The 16,070-nt window shown below is 43.8% G+C and overlaps 1 protein-coding gene across 3 annotated transcripts; it reads left to right on the forward strand.

The window, feature by feature from the left end:
- Positions 1-60: 60 nt before the first annotated feature.
- On the forward strand, positions 61-15,491 carry setd1ba (SET domain containing 1B, histone lysine methyltransferase a). Of its 3 annotated transcripts, none has more exons than XM_074689935.1 (19): positions 61-348; positions 575-726; positions 972-1,070; positions 1,377-1,647; positions 2,514-2,635; positions 3,160-4,263; positions 6,834-7,550; positions 9,296-9,469; positions 9,560-9,653; positions 9,741-9,952; positions 10,034-10,106; positions 10,191-10,532; positions 10,619-10,753; positions 10,877-11,887; positions 12,103-12,269; positions 12,356-12,481; positions 12,592-12,711; positions 13,200-13,337; positions 13,416-15,491. In XM_074689935.1, exons 1-19 carry the CDS (start codon positions 288-290, stop codon positions 13,587-13,589), a joined length of 5,292 nt encoding a protein of 1,763 aa, XP_074546036.1. In that variant the 5' UTR covers positions 61-287; the 3' UTR covers positions 13,590-15,491. The 3 variants fall into 3 exon arrangements, with proteins under 3 accessions (XP_074546036.1, XP_074546037.1, XP_074546035.1); XM_074689936.1 differs by having other exon boundaries at positions 62-348; positions 10,619-11,065; positions 11,381-11,887; XM_074689934.1 differs by having other exon boundaries at positions 62-348; positions 10,619-11,887.
- Positions 15,492-16,070: the final 579 nt, after the last annotated feature.

The raw sequence follows: 16,070 nt of genomic DNA on the forward strand, positions 1-16,070 counted from the left end.
AGTGATATCAAAACACAACAACTTCATATGAAGAAACGGCACAGCGTAGTAAACGGTGGAGATACAAATAAGCCTGCATCGAAAGTGCGCCTATCATACGAGGAGGGCAAGCCTAGCGGTGTATTGTGGGAGAGACAGAAGCTACAGACCAGAGGCACACAATATGTGTTGGCTCTCGCCGTAAAGGAGGCAGTATTCTTCAAGCTAAATCATGTAATGTAAGCAGCGAAAGGAGAGCGATTACGTCCTTTTATCAATTAGAGAAAAATCACTCGATCGGACAAAACATGTCCAAGCCAGGGGAGAGGAACAGATTGAACGAAGACCATGGCAGAAAGCAGAGTTCAAGTAAGCTTGCTCTTTTTTCCTCTTTCTCCAGCCCTCCTAAAGCCTGTTTTCCGTAACTGGGATCTACGTTAGATCCCGTTTCCCTCTCACTGGGGTTCTCCCTGTGATAACCAAAGTCATGCATGCGAACCGTTTGTCTGTTGTAAAGTGTTGGGGGCTGGTAAGGACCGTATTTAGCGTTGCCTCACGGTAGCTCCTCTCTCCTTGTCGCTGCCTGTCGTTTCAGGTTTGGCTAACGGCATGGACAGTCATCCCGTCTGCGGCTCGGCGGAGAAGCGGAGTCACCACTGGAGAAGTTACAAGTTGATAATCGACCCAGCGCTGAGGAAGGGATCCCACAAACTGTACCGCTACGATGGACAGACGTTCAGTATGCCTGTAAGTGGACCGCCTTCGACGCGCCGGATCGGCTACAATTGTAACCGAGCAGCCGACCTCCATGATTGGTTACAATGTGTCTGTGTTGCCGCTGTCGGCCACGGGCATGTTCCAGCATCTTGGTGTTCAGTTCACACAAAAACTGTGTCTGATTTGTGTTTAATCACTTTTCAACAAGTTCATGCTGTGTTTGAAGTTGTGAATGGGATAACATGGAGCCCCCTCTTCCCTCTCCTCCCATACAGAACCCCGGGATGCCACCAGTGGACATCGTCCGGGATCCGAGAATCGGTCGTCTTTGGACTAAGTACAAAGAGACGGATCTACCGGTGCCGAAGTTTAAGGTACCTGCTCGGAATTCAAGACACCAGGATCCTTGCTTCTCCTTTTTTAATCCTTGTGGAAAATCGGGTCCGTCAGAAGTTGCAGACACACCCCCTTCACTCATCTTTGGGATGTGGGGTGAAAGTTTGATCATCGGATGGTTGTCAAAACTATACTAGGCTCAGTCGCGTGCAGACGGCTGCAGAGATTTGCATGTCCATCGTTACTACTCGCCTTCCCTCAGCTGTCAGAAATGACCGCACATGATGCAACGTTAACCTGAAAGCACTTTTTCCTCCACTCATTAACTCCTCTACTTCTTTCAGATCGATGAGTGCTACATAGGCCCTGTGCCTCCAAAGGAGGTGACATTCGCCCGCCTCAACGACAACATCAGGGAAGGATTTCTTACCGACATGTGCAAGAAATACGGGGATATCGAGGAGGTGGAGATCTTGTATAATCCGAAGAATAAAAAGCACCTTGGAATTGCCAAAGTTGTTTTTGAGAGCGTGAAAGCCGCCAAATTGGCTGTGCAGTCACTCCACGACACGTCTGTTATGGGAAACATCATCCACGTGGAGCTGGACCCGAAAGGTAAACAGTGATTCAGCCTTTCATGGGAGACACTTGCAGGCATGTAGACGTAATGAAGCTGTCTCTGCTGCAGAAACAAAATATCATGCTCAAGAAGTGAACTGCTGGTTTGTTTTGAGTCATTAGGAGGTAGGCTGTCACGTGTGTAAATTTACGTGCGTTGCCTGGTAACGTGTGGTAATTGAATTTCATTGAATGTGAGCGTGCTCCCATAAGCCCAGAGCTGAGGGTGCTGTGTACTCCCTCTGTGCATAAATCACACGTGTAAACAAACACTAACCAATCTGCCAGATCCCCATCAGATCATGTCTATGTACTTTATCTGAGACACATTTTTAGTATTTTTTACAATTTATTTATTTATTTATTTATTTATTTCTATCAATGACATTTTTAAAATGCAAAAATAGCCGTTGACTGCAGCTGGTCCCCTTTACAAAATAGTACTAAGCTTGCGCATATTGAATATGCAAAGTAAGTTTGTCTAACCAAAGATATGACAGATTTATGTTGCTATTCTCCTGAATTATATTCCTCTTTCTTGTGCAGAGACTTAGGAGTAGTGGGTCTATAGTTTGCATGCTTTGCACATGTTGTGCTAGTTTGAAACCCACTGTAATGTGTAGATGATGTTACTTTTGACAGTTTCATTTTCTAACATCCTTTAATTTTGCACACAGAAATAAGCAATGCTTGGTATAGCTTGAATGATTGCTCTTGAGCCCATGTTGATATATTCAGACAGTCCTTAGATAATGTTGACATCATGCTTTGTTATTCAAAGCATGCCACATTAGTTGTGTTAGCTCTCACTGGCATTAGTCCAGCTCTATAGACTGTTCACGAGCATGTTTTCTGCTCTGCAGGTGAGAATCGCCTCAGGTACTTCCAGCTCCTAATGAATGGCAGCTACACCCCACGGACCTTGCCTGTTGGTGGAGAGGAGGCCAGAGAAGTCTCCCCTCGGAGTTTGGCAGAAGCCTTACTGGTAATGAAAAAAAGAGAAACACTCTCCTCTTCTTCGCACATTTCATTTTTGTGTTTTGTTTTGTGCTCATTTATCTGTGGATGATAATTTAGATTCACACACTTTCTACTGCCATGTGCAGCAGTGACATACTGTTGTTGAGCTGTGCAACTTTTTTTTTTAAACACGCTGTCCAATCCTAACTGACATCCTTATCTGTGATCCACTTTATCAGTATGGCAGGTGGTGAAGTAGAGCAGAGGAAATGTTACCACGACCCTTGCCTGTGCATTGAAATGACACAGAAACATGCACTTTGGCCTCATAGCACCAGGCCGCCGAGGCATAGTGCCTACAGATTCTTATTCATTTGTTATTTTAAATCTTTGAAAGCACAGACTGTAAAATCAGTTATTCATTTTTGTCACGATTACACCAATACTAAAACTAAAAAAATCACTCAGTTTGTTAAACCTAACCTGTGTAATTTGTGTGAATGTTTGTGTCTGACACTTCGATTCATCCTGATTCCTCTCTCTTGTCAGGCCTGCGATCCGATCCGCAGGTTGTCAGAGAGCAGCATGTCTGCTGTTGGAGGAACATTGCCCCCCAGCAGCTCCACCACTCCTCTGTCCCTGGAGACGGGCTACTCCAGCTTAAGGCAGGACACCCCCCAGTCCCAGGGAACCCCTCACACCCCACGCCAGACCGGTACGCCTTTCTCTCAAGACTCTAATTTCTCCAGTCGGCAGTCCACACCTGCGTACCAATCGGGCCGGCCGGAGAGCTCTGGAGGTTACAAATCCCGCAGACATGAGAGTAAATTCCAGGACGCGTACAACCGCAGACCGGAGAGGCCGCAGTACCGCAGTAACATGTATCGAAATACAACCACGTCTTCTGAATCCTCTAAACAGCACCAACTCACACCACCTGAACCTCCTCCATCCACCCCCTCCTTCACCTACACAGCGCCCCTGCCCGCTACGCCCAACTTTAAGTCCGCTTTCTCACCCTATCAGGCCCCTTTACCTCCTGCGTTCCCACCGTCAGAGCCAGCTTTCCAGCACCCAGCTCAAAGGGAGGAGGAATACCTCCGACCGCCACAGCCGCCTCTCGCAGCGGCCACAGACTTTTTACCCGTCAAGGAGAGACCTGAAACTCCTCCCATCCCAGAACCCCCACCTGAGCCCAGCCCCCATCCCACCACACCTCCACCTCAGACACCGGAGCGCTGCCCTTCGCCCGGCTCCCCGGCACTGGATCCAGAGCGCAATAGCTTGGATTCCCGCATCGAGATGCTCCTCAAAGAAAAAAGGACAAAGCTGCTGCCGTTCCTGGAGGAGCGGGACTCGGACACTGAGGTGAGGATGGAGGGCAGTCCCATTTCATCCTCCTCCTCACAGCTTTCCCCAGTTCCCCCTTTTACAAGCGGCTCCCAAGGCAGACCGCTGAACTCCCGACCCTCCAGCACAGGTTTGGAGGACATTAGTCCCACCCCGCTGCCAGACTCGGACGATGAAGAGCCCATACCTGGAACAGCTGCTCTGCTGAAGAGAATCAGCTCACCTGTGCAGGACAAGAAAAGCAACAGTGACCTCAAGGATGGACACTATCGAAGCCACACACCCCCAGATAAGATGGAAACGGTACAGTCTTTTTTCTTACATATGCATGGAATTTTTAACTGTCTCTGACTAAAATTACTGATAGACAAGTATTTCAGTGTTTAAAGTTCCAAAATGTAGTTATGCTAAAATAAGCCTGTTTATCACCCTGTTCACTTTACAGTAGCACATTGCTGATGTTTACTACTATCAGATTGTCAGTGAGTGACAGTTACACAGGAGACACAGGAAGTCAGATCTAGTTTCAGAGAGAGGCGCTTGATGTAAACTTTCCCTTTTGTTTCATAGTTTTAGTTTCTTCAAAAAGTTACGGTTTTATTTCAGCTACTCCCATAAGACCTGCACAAAAATCAGTCTCACTAAACTGCTGTCTTGTTGTTTGCAGATTTTAAAACTAAGAAAAGCATTAGAAGAGCGCGTATATACTTTAAGGCTGTGGATTTGAGTATAGAAATAAAGTTAGTTGTTGTAGTGCACATAAACAGCTGAAAGAGTTATGAATGAAAACTTTAAAACACATAACTCGCAGCCTCACTAAAAACCCTCACATTCAGAAAAAGTGCTTCTACTTGTTGTAGTCTTTGTAAACACCATCTGGCCCGTGAAGCCAAGTTTCTACAGTCGGTGCTCTAAAAGGAGAAATAAGAGCCGCTCTGCTGTTGGGGAATTGGAACACTCCTGTTTCCTCTTTCTAACACTAACCGCACACTCACATGCAGGAAGACACAGTTTGGCTGAGGGCCCCATTCAGAAGCGCACACTCGCTGGTTTTGTAGAGTCTGACAGTCAGGACTGGTCCTGCAACGTCTCACGTTCTTGCATTTCAGGTTGTAACAAAGCAAACGGTGCAGACCGGTCATTTGGTTAGGATGCCACTCCCATGATTCACTGAGTCTCCTCACTTTCATTTCTGCAGCAGTTGTAATGCAAAACCTTTATGAGTAATAATCAGCAGAGACACGTTATCAGCTAACACTTTGAAAAACACGAGCTAGCCTGACCCCTCATGCTTTTTTTTCTTAATATAATTATCATGATCACAAAATGATAGAATTATAGATCAGTAGCATTAGAACATTACTTGATCACTCATATTTTACTGAATGTAAAATCACAACCCTGATTCCCCAAAAGTTTTGATGCTGCGTAAAATATAGATAGATTGAATTTGACATTTTTCAAAACAGTGGAACAACAGTTGAAAAAAGTGCAGAGGAAACATATTTAAGGTTGAAATTATTTTATAAAAAATGTGTACTTATTTTAAATTTGGTGCCAGCAAAGTGTAAAAAGAAAAACACTCTAAAAGTTGTGTAATTCTGAAAATACCTGAGCACCGGAGGCAACATTTTCAAACTAGTAAGGTTAATTTTCAACAAGTTGCTAACCTGAAGAGGTTTAAAAAGAGCTTTCTTAAGAGGTTTAGTCTCTCAAAAGTAAAGATGGGAAGAATTTTACCTCTGCGAGAAGCTGTGAGAGCAAATAGTTCAATGGTTTCAGAATAGTGATTGTTACTATCATTAACGTTAGTATCTTCAGCTCTAAAGAGGCTTTGTAGTAAAAAGCAGACATGGCTCATTACTGCATCCAGATTATTTTGTTTCTCAACATTGATGGAAAAACAATCCTGGAATAAGAAGGTGCAAACAGGAAAAGATAGTCCCTTAAAGGAGTAACTCAAAGAAGTCAAATCTTTGACACGTGTTAAACCTCTGCCTTTTAAGTTCTCATGTTACAGCTGCAGGTCTTGCATTTCTATGAACTAAAGTTTGGAAAAGTAAGCAAACCTGATGGGATACATGATCAACTTCTTGGGTCAGTCATGTTTTCATTTGAGCATTCAAAAAGTCATATGCTGCCCTTACTTTGAAAATCTTGGTCACCCCAGAACTTCTTGTCCTTGAAGAAATGTGTTAAAGAGTTCCTGAAATTTAAACTGAAAGAAAGGAGCATCAAGGAAAAAATTTTTAGGGGTGAATTTTTTAAGATCCATCAAAAATTATGTTTGTTTATCCTTGAGGTATATGAATGATCGTTAACTTGACTAAATCTCAGGTACTACTTTTTATAGTCAAACCATAACCACAACAAACTATAAAACTGTGGAGAGAAGACTGTCAAGTTAGCTTATTAGCTTTACAAGCTTGTTGCAGGGACCTTTTCTTTTTTTTCCCATGAGTCATGAGCTTTAATATTCAAATAACTGTTCATTTTCAAAGAATCAAACAGTACATGCAACTACTTTCCGGCATATCTAGCAGTACAACTGGTACATGATGGCTGGAGCCCCTCTGAAAGCTGTTTGCTTGTTAAAAAAAAACAGAAGAAGAAAACATTAAAGCAAGGTTCAAGTGACAGTGGTGTGTTTCTGTGAGATTTCAGAACAAGAGAAAACCACAGTGAAGAAGACAAATGCAAACTTTGCTTTGTGTAATACGAGTCTATAACAAAATGCTCAAAGAGAGTATACAGGACCTATTCAGGAAATGTTTATAGGGACTGTTGGATATTTGAAGTGCTTGAAAGACAGAAATTGATGATGCTCAGGATATTAAATTTGATTTTCCTTGCTGTGTTTTTCTCCTCCACAGAGTCATCAGTCGTCAGGAGAAGACATGGAGATCTCTGATGACGAGATGCCCGGGACTCCCATCACTCAGGGCGACTGTGGCCAGTTACAGACCATCGCCCTGCCTCCCCCAGGCTTCCCTCTCCCCCATCAGGCCAGCTTTTCCATCCCACCCCACCACCTACCCCATCACACAGCTGTACCGGGGCACCCCGCTCACCTGGCCGCTCACCCCGGGGTGCCTCATCATCTGCTGGCACACATGGGCCCCTACGCTCCCACCATGATGCCTCTGATGCAGATGGAGCTGATGAACTGCCTACGCTGGGAGCAGTGGAACAGCACCGTTCCCATGTCCTTCCAGATGCAGCAGCAGATGCTGAGCCGCATTGCACAGACTCGAGGGCCGTTTCCTTTTCATCACTTTTTGGATGGTGGTGCGCCTTTCGGGGGACCATACCCACCTCTGTCTATGGGTGCTACGCCTGGTGGTGGAGCGGGACTGCCAGGGCAGCAGTGGCAGCATCCCAATGTACCAAAGTTCAACCCCACTGTTCCTCCTCCTGGATACGAGAGTAAAAAGGAGGATCCTCACAAGGCCACGGTGGATGGAGTGCTGCTGGTCATTGTCAAAGAGCTGAAGGCCATCATGAAGAGGGACCTCAACCGAAAGATGGTGGAGGTGGTGGCCTTCAGAGCTTTCGACGAGTGGTGGGATAAGAAAGAACGCTCGGCTAAGGTGGGTTCTGTTTTTCAACACGATTTAACGTTTGTCTTTGGATAGAATACATAACCTAGTGTTGATTTACTGTCGCAATGTGAAAAACATTTATTGAACAGTCTGACACTGTCTTTAATTATATGATTCAATGATAAAAAGCAGAAGATTTTACTGTAGAGACATCAAGTTATCACCAATCAGCCACTTTTCTGCAATTCAAACATTTTCTGGAGAAAACTAAGGGTGCAGAATATTTAAAAAGAACAAATTTAACAACACTTCAAGGTAGTTTTTTGTAGTTTAAACTGTTGTTCTGTCTGACATTCACTCATGAAGTTCTGTGAAACTTTCAAGATTCAGACTAAATGATTGTAAATATTTTGTTTAATTTAAATTTGGAAAACATTGACTTAAAAAAAAAGACATTTTTAACCACAGCAAAAACTGAAATCTAATCGATGTTTACGTTTTATTTTTAGTAAACAGACTTAGTGTGGGCCACATTCCCCCAGAAAGTCCAGAAAAATTCTCATTAAAAATGTTTATAGACATAAATGATAAACAAAATGAGTAATTTTTTTTCTTAGTCCCTTGATAATTTTTTTTCCTTGATGCCTTTAAATTAGAGACTTTTCTGGACTTTTCCAGTGATTTATATTTAGTCTGATTAGATGATGAAAATATGTCAAACACTTTCTCAGATTTCAGTTTTGAGTGAAGTAGTGGGCGAGTTTCTTTAGACAGACTTACATTCTGCATGTTTAAATATTATACCACCGTAAATGTTAAAAAATAGGTTGTGTGTTGACACAGGGCATTAGAAATCCATCTTTCATAGAGGTGTTTTTTCCTGCAGCCTGGCCGATTCAACCTTTTTCTTAAATCCCTTTCAAAAATCTCAGTAATCTTGGGCCCCATGTGGGTCTCCACATGGTATCCATACAATCTGTAAATGTCAGTTTTTTAAGTTTTTGAGTGTTTTCAATGTGATTTCAGACACAGTCTCTGGTGTTTAATTTACCACCTCCATCATTAAAAAATAACTGAACAGTTCCAAAGAGCTGTTTGAATTGAAACCTCCATAAGAAATGTTTGATGTCAGTGTTTACTGAGTAAATAGTATCAAACTGTAAGGGGTGAGCTCCAGTAATCCCTTGAGTTAGTCTGTGAGTTGCTCTGGACAGCAAAACGTTACAAGGTTTCTTCAGGTCCTGACATCACAAATAAAACTCTAATGGGCAAAAACTTGACATTTTGGAAAGAGAAACTGAACTTTTCTGCATGGCAGCAGTGTAGTAGGCTTCCAGAAAGCTGGGGTGCTGGGGTTTCTTAAACAGACAGTAGCTGAAATGTTAAGACACAAGAACTGATGCTTATATTGAATCTAATAAAACATTTTTTTTTACCACAGATAAAATGTAAACAAATGATCAGATTTCAGTTTTTGTCTAAAGTCTAAACAAGTTATCGGATAAAAACAAAAAATAATGTTTTTATCTTATCATTTACTTTCTGGAATGAAAACCTGTGTTCATCCAGATTCTAATTTGTTTTTTCTTCTCCCTTGAGAATATTTTGCTGGTTTTAGAAAACCATGGATTTAGTTTTGTTGCCTCTTTATTAACAACAAAGGAAACAAGATCGCCTATTTCCTCATAGCTTTTGAAAATGTCTGAAAAAAGTCAACATAACCTGAAAGTCATTGCTGAAGCTTTGAGTCTATGGCAGGATTTCAGACTATCACCTCTTTCTTTTGCCTCCAGGCGTCTCTGACTCCAGTGAAAGGTGCAGAGGGGAAAGAGGAAGAGAGACCCAAACCCAAAGAGACGATGGGTTCAAGTCTGCTGGAGAACTGGAACAAGGGGGAGGGGCTTGGATACGAGGGCATGGGCCTGGGAATCGGTTTACGAGGAGCCATTAGGTTGCCTTCCTTCAAGGTGAGCATCTTGGTGTTACCTTCAGTGAACATGAGGAGGAAATGAGCGATTTTGATGTGAATATTTAACTGTTGAATCTGTTGTGCTCAGGTGAAAAGGAAGGACCCACCTGAAACTGCAGCAGCAGGAGACAACAAGCGACCTCGACCCTCCACTCCTGTCGACGACGAGCTGGAGGATGAAGGTAGCCTCAAACTCTCTGATTCACTCATTCACTCCTCAGATTCTTCTTGCCTCCCTGTTCCTAACTCATCACGTTCATTTTTCTCAGACCGGGATCGAGACGCTGCTGGACTCCCGTCAGACGACTCCAAAATGGACGCTGATGGTGCGGCATCAAAGCGGCGGCACTCACGACCTCTGGAGCTGGACAGCGAAGGCGAGGAGGAGGTGGACACTTCAGGGAAGGAGGAGGAGTCTCTGTCAGACCGGGAGGAAGAGCCTGTTGGCACGGAGGCTGCTGATAGGCTGCTGCCGGGCAAAGTAAGTCAACTAAAAACAAAGAACGATATGACAGATTACTTCTTTATGAATCTTGTTAACATTTGATCGCTTACCTTTCAGGAGAGTGATGATGAGGATGGTGATGATGAAGAGGAATCCTCAAGTGAAAGTTCCTCTGATTCATCTGATGACGGTAAGTCAAACATCAGCTCAAACAGCTCCTTGAATTTTGGGTTTTCTCCCGTCATTTATCTCTCCTTCGTTCTGCTTCGTGCAGAGAGTTCAGCGTCTTCAAAAGCCAGTTCCGACTCTTCATCAGAAAGTTCAGACTCCTCCTCTGAGTACGAGATGAGCTCAGAAGAAGAGGAGGAAGAAGAGGCGACTTCACGGGATGTGGATGATGACGTCAAGAAGACAGAGACTTCTTCATCCTCTTCATCGTCCACGTCATCGTCGTCTTCTGATGAGGAGGAGCGGGAGACGGAAACCAAAGCATTAAGTCCACCTCTGGGGCCAGTCAAAGAGGAGCGAGAAGAGATAAAGGTTAAACGTAGACCACCGAGTCCGGAGGAGGAGAGGATGGAGGACAGAAAACCATTGTCACCCAAAGGACTCGCAGGTGAGTTCCTAGAAATGAGAACGAGGAGCAAACACGATTGATTAAACATTTCAAACACTGATATCTGATGTGTTTTTGTCTTGCAGTAAAAGAGAGCATCATCAGCGTAGACGGAAACATTCCCACAGTGAAGTCTGAACCACTGGAGCAAGCAATAAACCTTCGGCCGTCCACTCCCACAGGCGCCCTCCCTGACAGCGACCAAGACACCAAAGCCAAAGGTAAAGCCGAGCCTAAGGAAGTCCCCTGCACCCCCGGTCGACTAGACCCCTCTAACACACCTGCCCCTAAATCTGCCTCAGCATCTGTAATGCACCTCCCTCTCCCTCCTCACCCGGCACTAGAGGGTCGCTCGCTCCTCCACCCTCCCCCTGGTTCCCTTCCTGACATCCCTCAGCGCCCACGCCTCCCCACAGATGAAGACATCCCCCGCACGCCGGGCAGGGACCTCCTGGAGCGTGCCCGGAGTCTGGGGAAGTCTCAGAGCACGGACACAGTCCCCATCACGCCCGGCAGTGACGCTCCGCTTTCAGGTAGCAGCCTCCTCCTCAGCTCCCCTCACATCCCTGGTAGTCCCTTCTCCTACCCCGCACAGTCTCCTGTTCTTAGCGCAGGAGTCCCTCGCACACCAGGAAGAGACCTAACCTTCACCCCTGTCTTCCCTGACCCCACAGGACTGAGTCTGAATAGAAAAGTCTCCTTAGAGAGTATAGATGATAGACCTGTTTTTAAGGAGCCACCTGTCAGCGCCCTTCCTTACCAAACTCCCTCAGCGGGATCGGAGCACTCAGCCCGGGTCCCTGAAGATCTCCCTCCTGGTCTCACTGTAGATATCCCTGTGCCATCAGATACGCCCTTATCCAAGAAGAAAGCGGGCCGACCAAAAGGAAAAAAGACCCCAGCTTTGTCTGCATCTGAAGACTCTTTGGAGCTCTCATCAGAGTCTACCCTCCTGCCTCACGACCAACATCTGTCCACACAAATATCTGACAAGTCCCCAGATCAAACAAGTCTGGACTTCAGGGAAGTAAAAGCAGAGCCTCAGACGGTCTTACCTGCAGAAGACAGGTTCCTGCCGTATGAGGACGAGCCCCCAGTGGTGGCGAAGCCCGCGCGGAGGGCTCGGCGAGGCTGGGAGGAGCTTCTGCTGGGGAGCCTGTCTCCTGTCACGTCGCCCCCGCGGCCTTACTTCAATCCACGCTCCGACTTTGAAGAGATGACGATTCTGTACGACATCTGGAATGACGGGATAGACGAGGAGGATGTGAGGCTGCTGAGGATCACTTATGACAAGATGCTGCAGCAGGATAATGGCAACGACTGGCTCAATGACACGCTGTGGGTCAACCATCCTGATATCCTTTACTGCTCAACAACTCACACCAGACATCATGACAAAATCATCTGTGTGTATCTCTTATCAGTTTTTCTGCAAATGCTGTTGTTCAGTATGGTGTGTAACTAACAGCAGCGCCCTCTGGTGGGGGAAAATGGGAAGTTGTTTTTTTTAAGTCTGTTGCATCCCAGCTGCTTTTAGCTCTTTTCAGTTTCTTCCTTGACTCCTCTGCACCTACTAACATCCCTGGAGTGAAAAAGAAAAGACGAGATGACGGCATGAGGGATCACATGACTGGCTGCGCACGAAGCGAGGGATACTACAAGATCGACAAGAAGGACAAGATCAAATACCTCCAGAGCACGAAGCTGCAATCAGAGGAGCCACCGATGGACACACAAGTAGGGAGAAGACCAGAAATATTGTTTCTTGTTTTTCTTTTTACATTTTCTTGATTTAAAACTCTAACTCCCTCTTCTTCATTCAGGGAATGAGTATCCCCGCACAAGTCCACGCCTCCACCAGAGCCGGCTCAGAGCGGCGGTCAGAGCAGCGACGTTTGTTGTCCTCGTTTGCGTGTGACAGTGACCTGCTGAAGTTCAACCAGCTGAAGGTAAACACAGTCAGAACTTTGCTCCAGCGGCAGGAAGTGTAAACAAGAACAGGCAAAACAAACACACATTTAAATTTGCTTTTAACATCCTTTCAACACTTTTCTTTCAGTTCCGCAAGAAAAAGATCAGATTCTGCAAGTCACACATCCACGACTGGGGTCTGTTCGCCATGGAGCCCATCGCTGCGGATGAAATGGTCATCGAATACGTGGGGCAGAATATCAGACAGGTGAGAGGAGGACGTAGGGTTGGTTTTCTGTGGACAAATTCAGAAGCATTTCACGTTTATTATAAGACATCAAAAAAATTGGACGATTTCTGTTGCAAAGGCTGTCAAAAGACTTCTGTATGTTTCATGTAAAAGTCTTAAAATAACTTATGTTAATTTAACAACATGAAATTGATGTTGCGTAAACACTGAAACTTTCACCTAACTAGAAAAGAAAGGAAAAATCAAAAGCAGGCGTTCAGAACAAACAAAAAAATAAACTAATATATACCTACCTTTTTTACTATTTGCATGAATATGGATTAAATAAGTTCTGTTTATATAAGAAATAAAAAGGGTTTGTCATTAGATAAGGTAAGCAAAGTAAGGAAAGTTGCAAACTTGGCAAAATTTTAGGAGTCAAAGTGCAAATATTTTTCTCTTTCCTGAAGCCGTCATTTTATTTTAAAGCTTAGAGTGTTACAAAAGTTGCACTTTTCTTCTTTCAGGTGATTGCCGACATGCGGGAGAAGCGCTACGAAGAGGAAGGCATCGGCAGCAGCTACATGTTCCGCGTCGACCACGACACCATCATAGACGCCACCAAGTGTGGCAACTTTGCCCGATTCATCAACCACAGTTGCAACGTAAGGCAACCTCCACGCCAGGTCAGGCTTTCTAAACTCAAGTGCCACATTTTCTAACTTCTTCCTTTTGTCTTTTAGCCCAACTGTTATGCGAAAGTGATCACAGTGGAGTCTCAGAAGAAGATCGTGATCTACTCTAGACAGCCGATCAACGTCAACGAAGAGATCACGTACGACTACAAGTTCCCCATCGAGGATGAGAAGATACCCTGTTTGTGTGGGGCGGAGAACTGCAGAGGGACGCTCAATTAAAGCCTGGAGCTCTGTCCTAAAACGGGAGATTCACAGAAGAGGAGGAGGTGAAGAGGGGGTTTCCTCACCTCCTGTGAGGCGCTCTTTGCATATTAAAATCTAGATTGTTTACGATTTATGGTGCTCTTTAAATGCATAGTTTTTTACGTCTGCCAGTGACCCAGAATTTACTAAAACTCCCGACTTGCTGGTGCAGCATTTTCCTCTCTCCTGTCAACACAGGACAGTATTTCAGCACGGTTTCTTCCACATCCAGTCCTGTTTTTTACAACCTTTTTTTGTTTGTTTTATTTTAACACTTTTCTCCTCTCAAATGTCTCATAAGCTTTACCAACGCCACACGTGGTACAGAAAAAACTCAAACTCATATGTTCAGACGCTTTCTAACACTGTTGAGACGCACAAACCCTCAAAGGAAAACACCTTCTCTGTGGGGGACGACGGCACCTGAGCAGATGGCACGAGGCAAGAGGGCATCCCTCTTTCTCGCTCCTGCACAAGTTGTTAGTTGAATAAATCAAACGGACTGCAGTAAAAAGTCAAGCTACAAACATGATTAAATCCTGCCTCAGAATCTGGAATAATTTGATATCTCAGCTGCTTTCACCAGCCAGTAACAGATCATGCTGCTTCCTATTACTTTATGCAAGAAATTCAAGATGGAAATGCAAAATTTGTATGAATTACTGATTATTATTCCAGTGTTTATCACTTTTTGTAAAGGTAGTCCCTTTCTTGCTTAGACACTAGATTTGTGTTTGTGTGTGAATGTTCTCATTGAGTAGATCATCTTCCAAATGTGAGTGCACTGCCCCCTGTAGGCTGCTGATCTTCAAGCCCAACTAATCATGCAGTGGAAAGAAAAAGAATCATACCAGTCTTCTTTCACCTGGCAGCGTTCAAACAAAGTTATGGAAGTAAACCCTGTCCTCACTTTTCAAGTGCCATATGAATGTGTAACTGTCTCTGTTTGAGCGCAGCAGCAGGTGATTCTTTTTGCCTCTTTTGTTTCCAGCACTGTGGGTGTATGATGACGATGTTTGTTCTTCATCTGTGCCTCAGATGACTATCTGATAGATTCTTCCTCTTCTTTGTCTGTAACAGTTTATTACTCGATCAGTGTTTGTTTTTCCTGACCCGGCACACAGTGGGGGATCTTTCTTTAAGACATGAATGCACTCGATGCTTGCACTTCCACATTAACGCCCTCTCTTAGCCAATCAGCTGCCCCAACAAGACCAAGTCAGTTGTTGCTTTTCATCAGTTTAACTTTTTTTTTCCACCAGTGATGTTTATATTGTATATGATTACTTGTACAGAAGATCTAAAGCTTTTTTTTTTATCTATCTTCACAGGGGTTACACTTTTTAAGATGCATCTCTCTCTATTTCTCTTTTTATAAAACAAAAGACTGAGTATTTAAAAATGTTATCAGGGATCTGTGAAAGGAATCTGAGCATTTAAGAGGTTGTTTATTTAAAGAAAAAGGTCCACTGTGTACAGATGTCTCCAGCCCCCTTTTTGGAAAGATTGTTTCTCGTAGAAACGTCTTCATTTTCTGCCCATTTGCTTTATATAATCCTAGAATCTGTAAATACTGTAACTGTGAATACTATATAAATATATATATATAAATATATATTTTTGTTCCCTGGGATTTGCTACACAAACTCAGCTCAGAGACCTATGTAAAATATGAAGTGAGTGATGGGCTGGTAGCATTTAATTCAGCTTGTGTCAAGCTTTGTTTTTTTTATTTTGTGTTGTAAATTCTATGAAGTCGTTTGCGGTGTGGAGAAAAAATAAGGTGCAGAATTGGCATGGGAAGAGGATTGAGGCATCAGCCTGTTTCTTATGTCTATTTATTACACGACAAATGTATGAAAAAGGTAAAAGTGGAAATAAAGCAGTTTTGCATACATCCTTAAGTGGCGTTTGTTTTTAATGAATTCTGAAAGAAACATAGATGTGAAATCCATTGTTTACTGACTCATCCATTCACTGAGACAAACACATTTCTCCCCCCAATGTTGAGTTTTCATGAATGGAAAGAGTTGGCAGCAGCTGACCAAACAATGGCTGTGTCAGGCTAACTTTACAGAGAACAGGGTCATGTGAGCCACTGTCCTCCAAACACAAACAACCAGTATGTCCAACACCAGCACAAGATACAATTAACTAAAAGGCAACGAGGACTTCTCACAAATAGCCACTGTCTGACTTGTAAAGCAGAAAATAAGGCAACAATATAAACAAAATGTCATTTAGTTAAAAAAACAAAAAAAAACAAAACAAAGTGTAAGACATTACATCTTTATTGTTAAAGCAAGAATTCACATACTTTCATCCATTGTTACATGTGGCCATGTGATACTGGCGCTACTGGATAATAAACAGATCTTGCTTGTGTGCGCTTCACATAATTTTCATGTTGCACTAAGAAGCTGTAACAACAAGGTGGAATTTGATGTTTTAATCTGA

This window comes from Halichoeres trimaculatus, unplaced genomic scaffold (genome assembly GCF_033239565.1).
Source record: "Halichoeres trimaculatus isolate MK-OKI-2021-1 unplaced genomic scaffold, fHalTri1.1 fHalTri1_scaffold_16, whole genome shotgun sequence".
Classification (NCBI taxonomy): Eukaryota; Metazoa; Chordata; class Actinopteri; order Labriformes; family Labridae; genus Halichoeres; species Halichoeres trimaculatus.

Excerpts from the sequence above, each read along its gene's own strand:
- setd1ba (XM_074689934.1), top strand. The coding sequence starts at position 288 with ATGTCCAAGCCAGGGGAGAGGAACAGATTGAACGAAGACCATGGCAGA. Across the intron at positions 1,071-1,376 it reads TACCGGTGCCGAAGTTTAAG|ATCGATGAGTGCTACATAGG; the intron begins GTACCTGCTCGG and ends TACTTCTTTCAG. Across the intron at positions 13,338-13,415 it reads TCATCAACCACAGTTGCAAC|CCCAACTGTTATGCGAAAGT; the intron begins GTAAGGCAACCT and ends TTTGTCTTTTAG.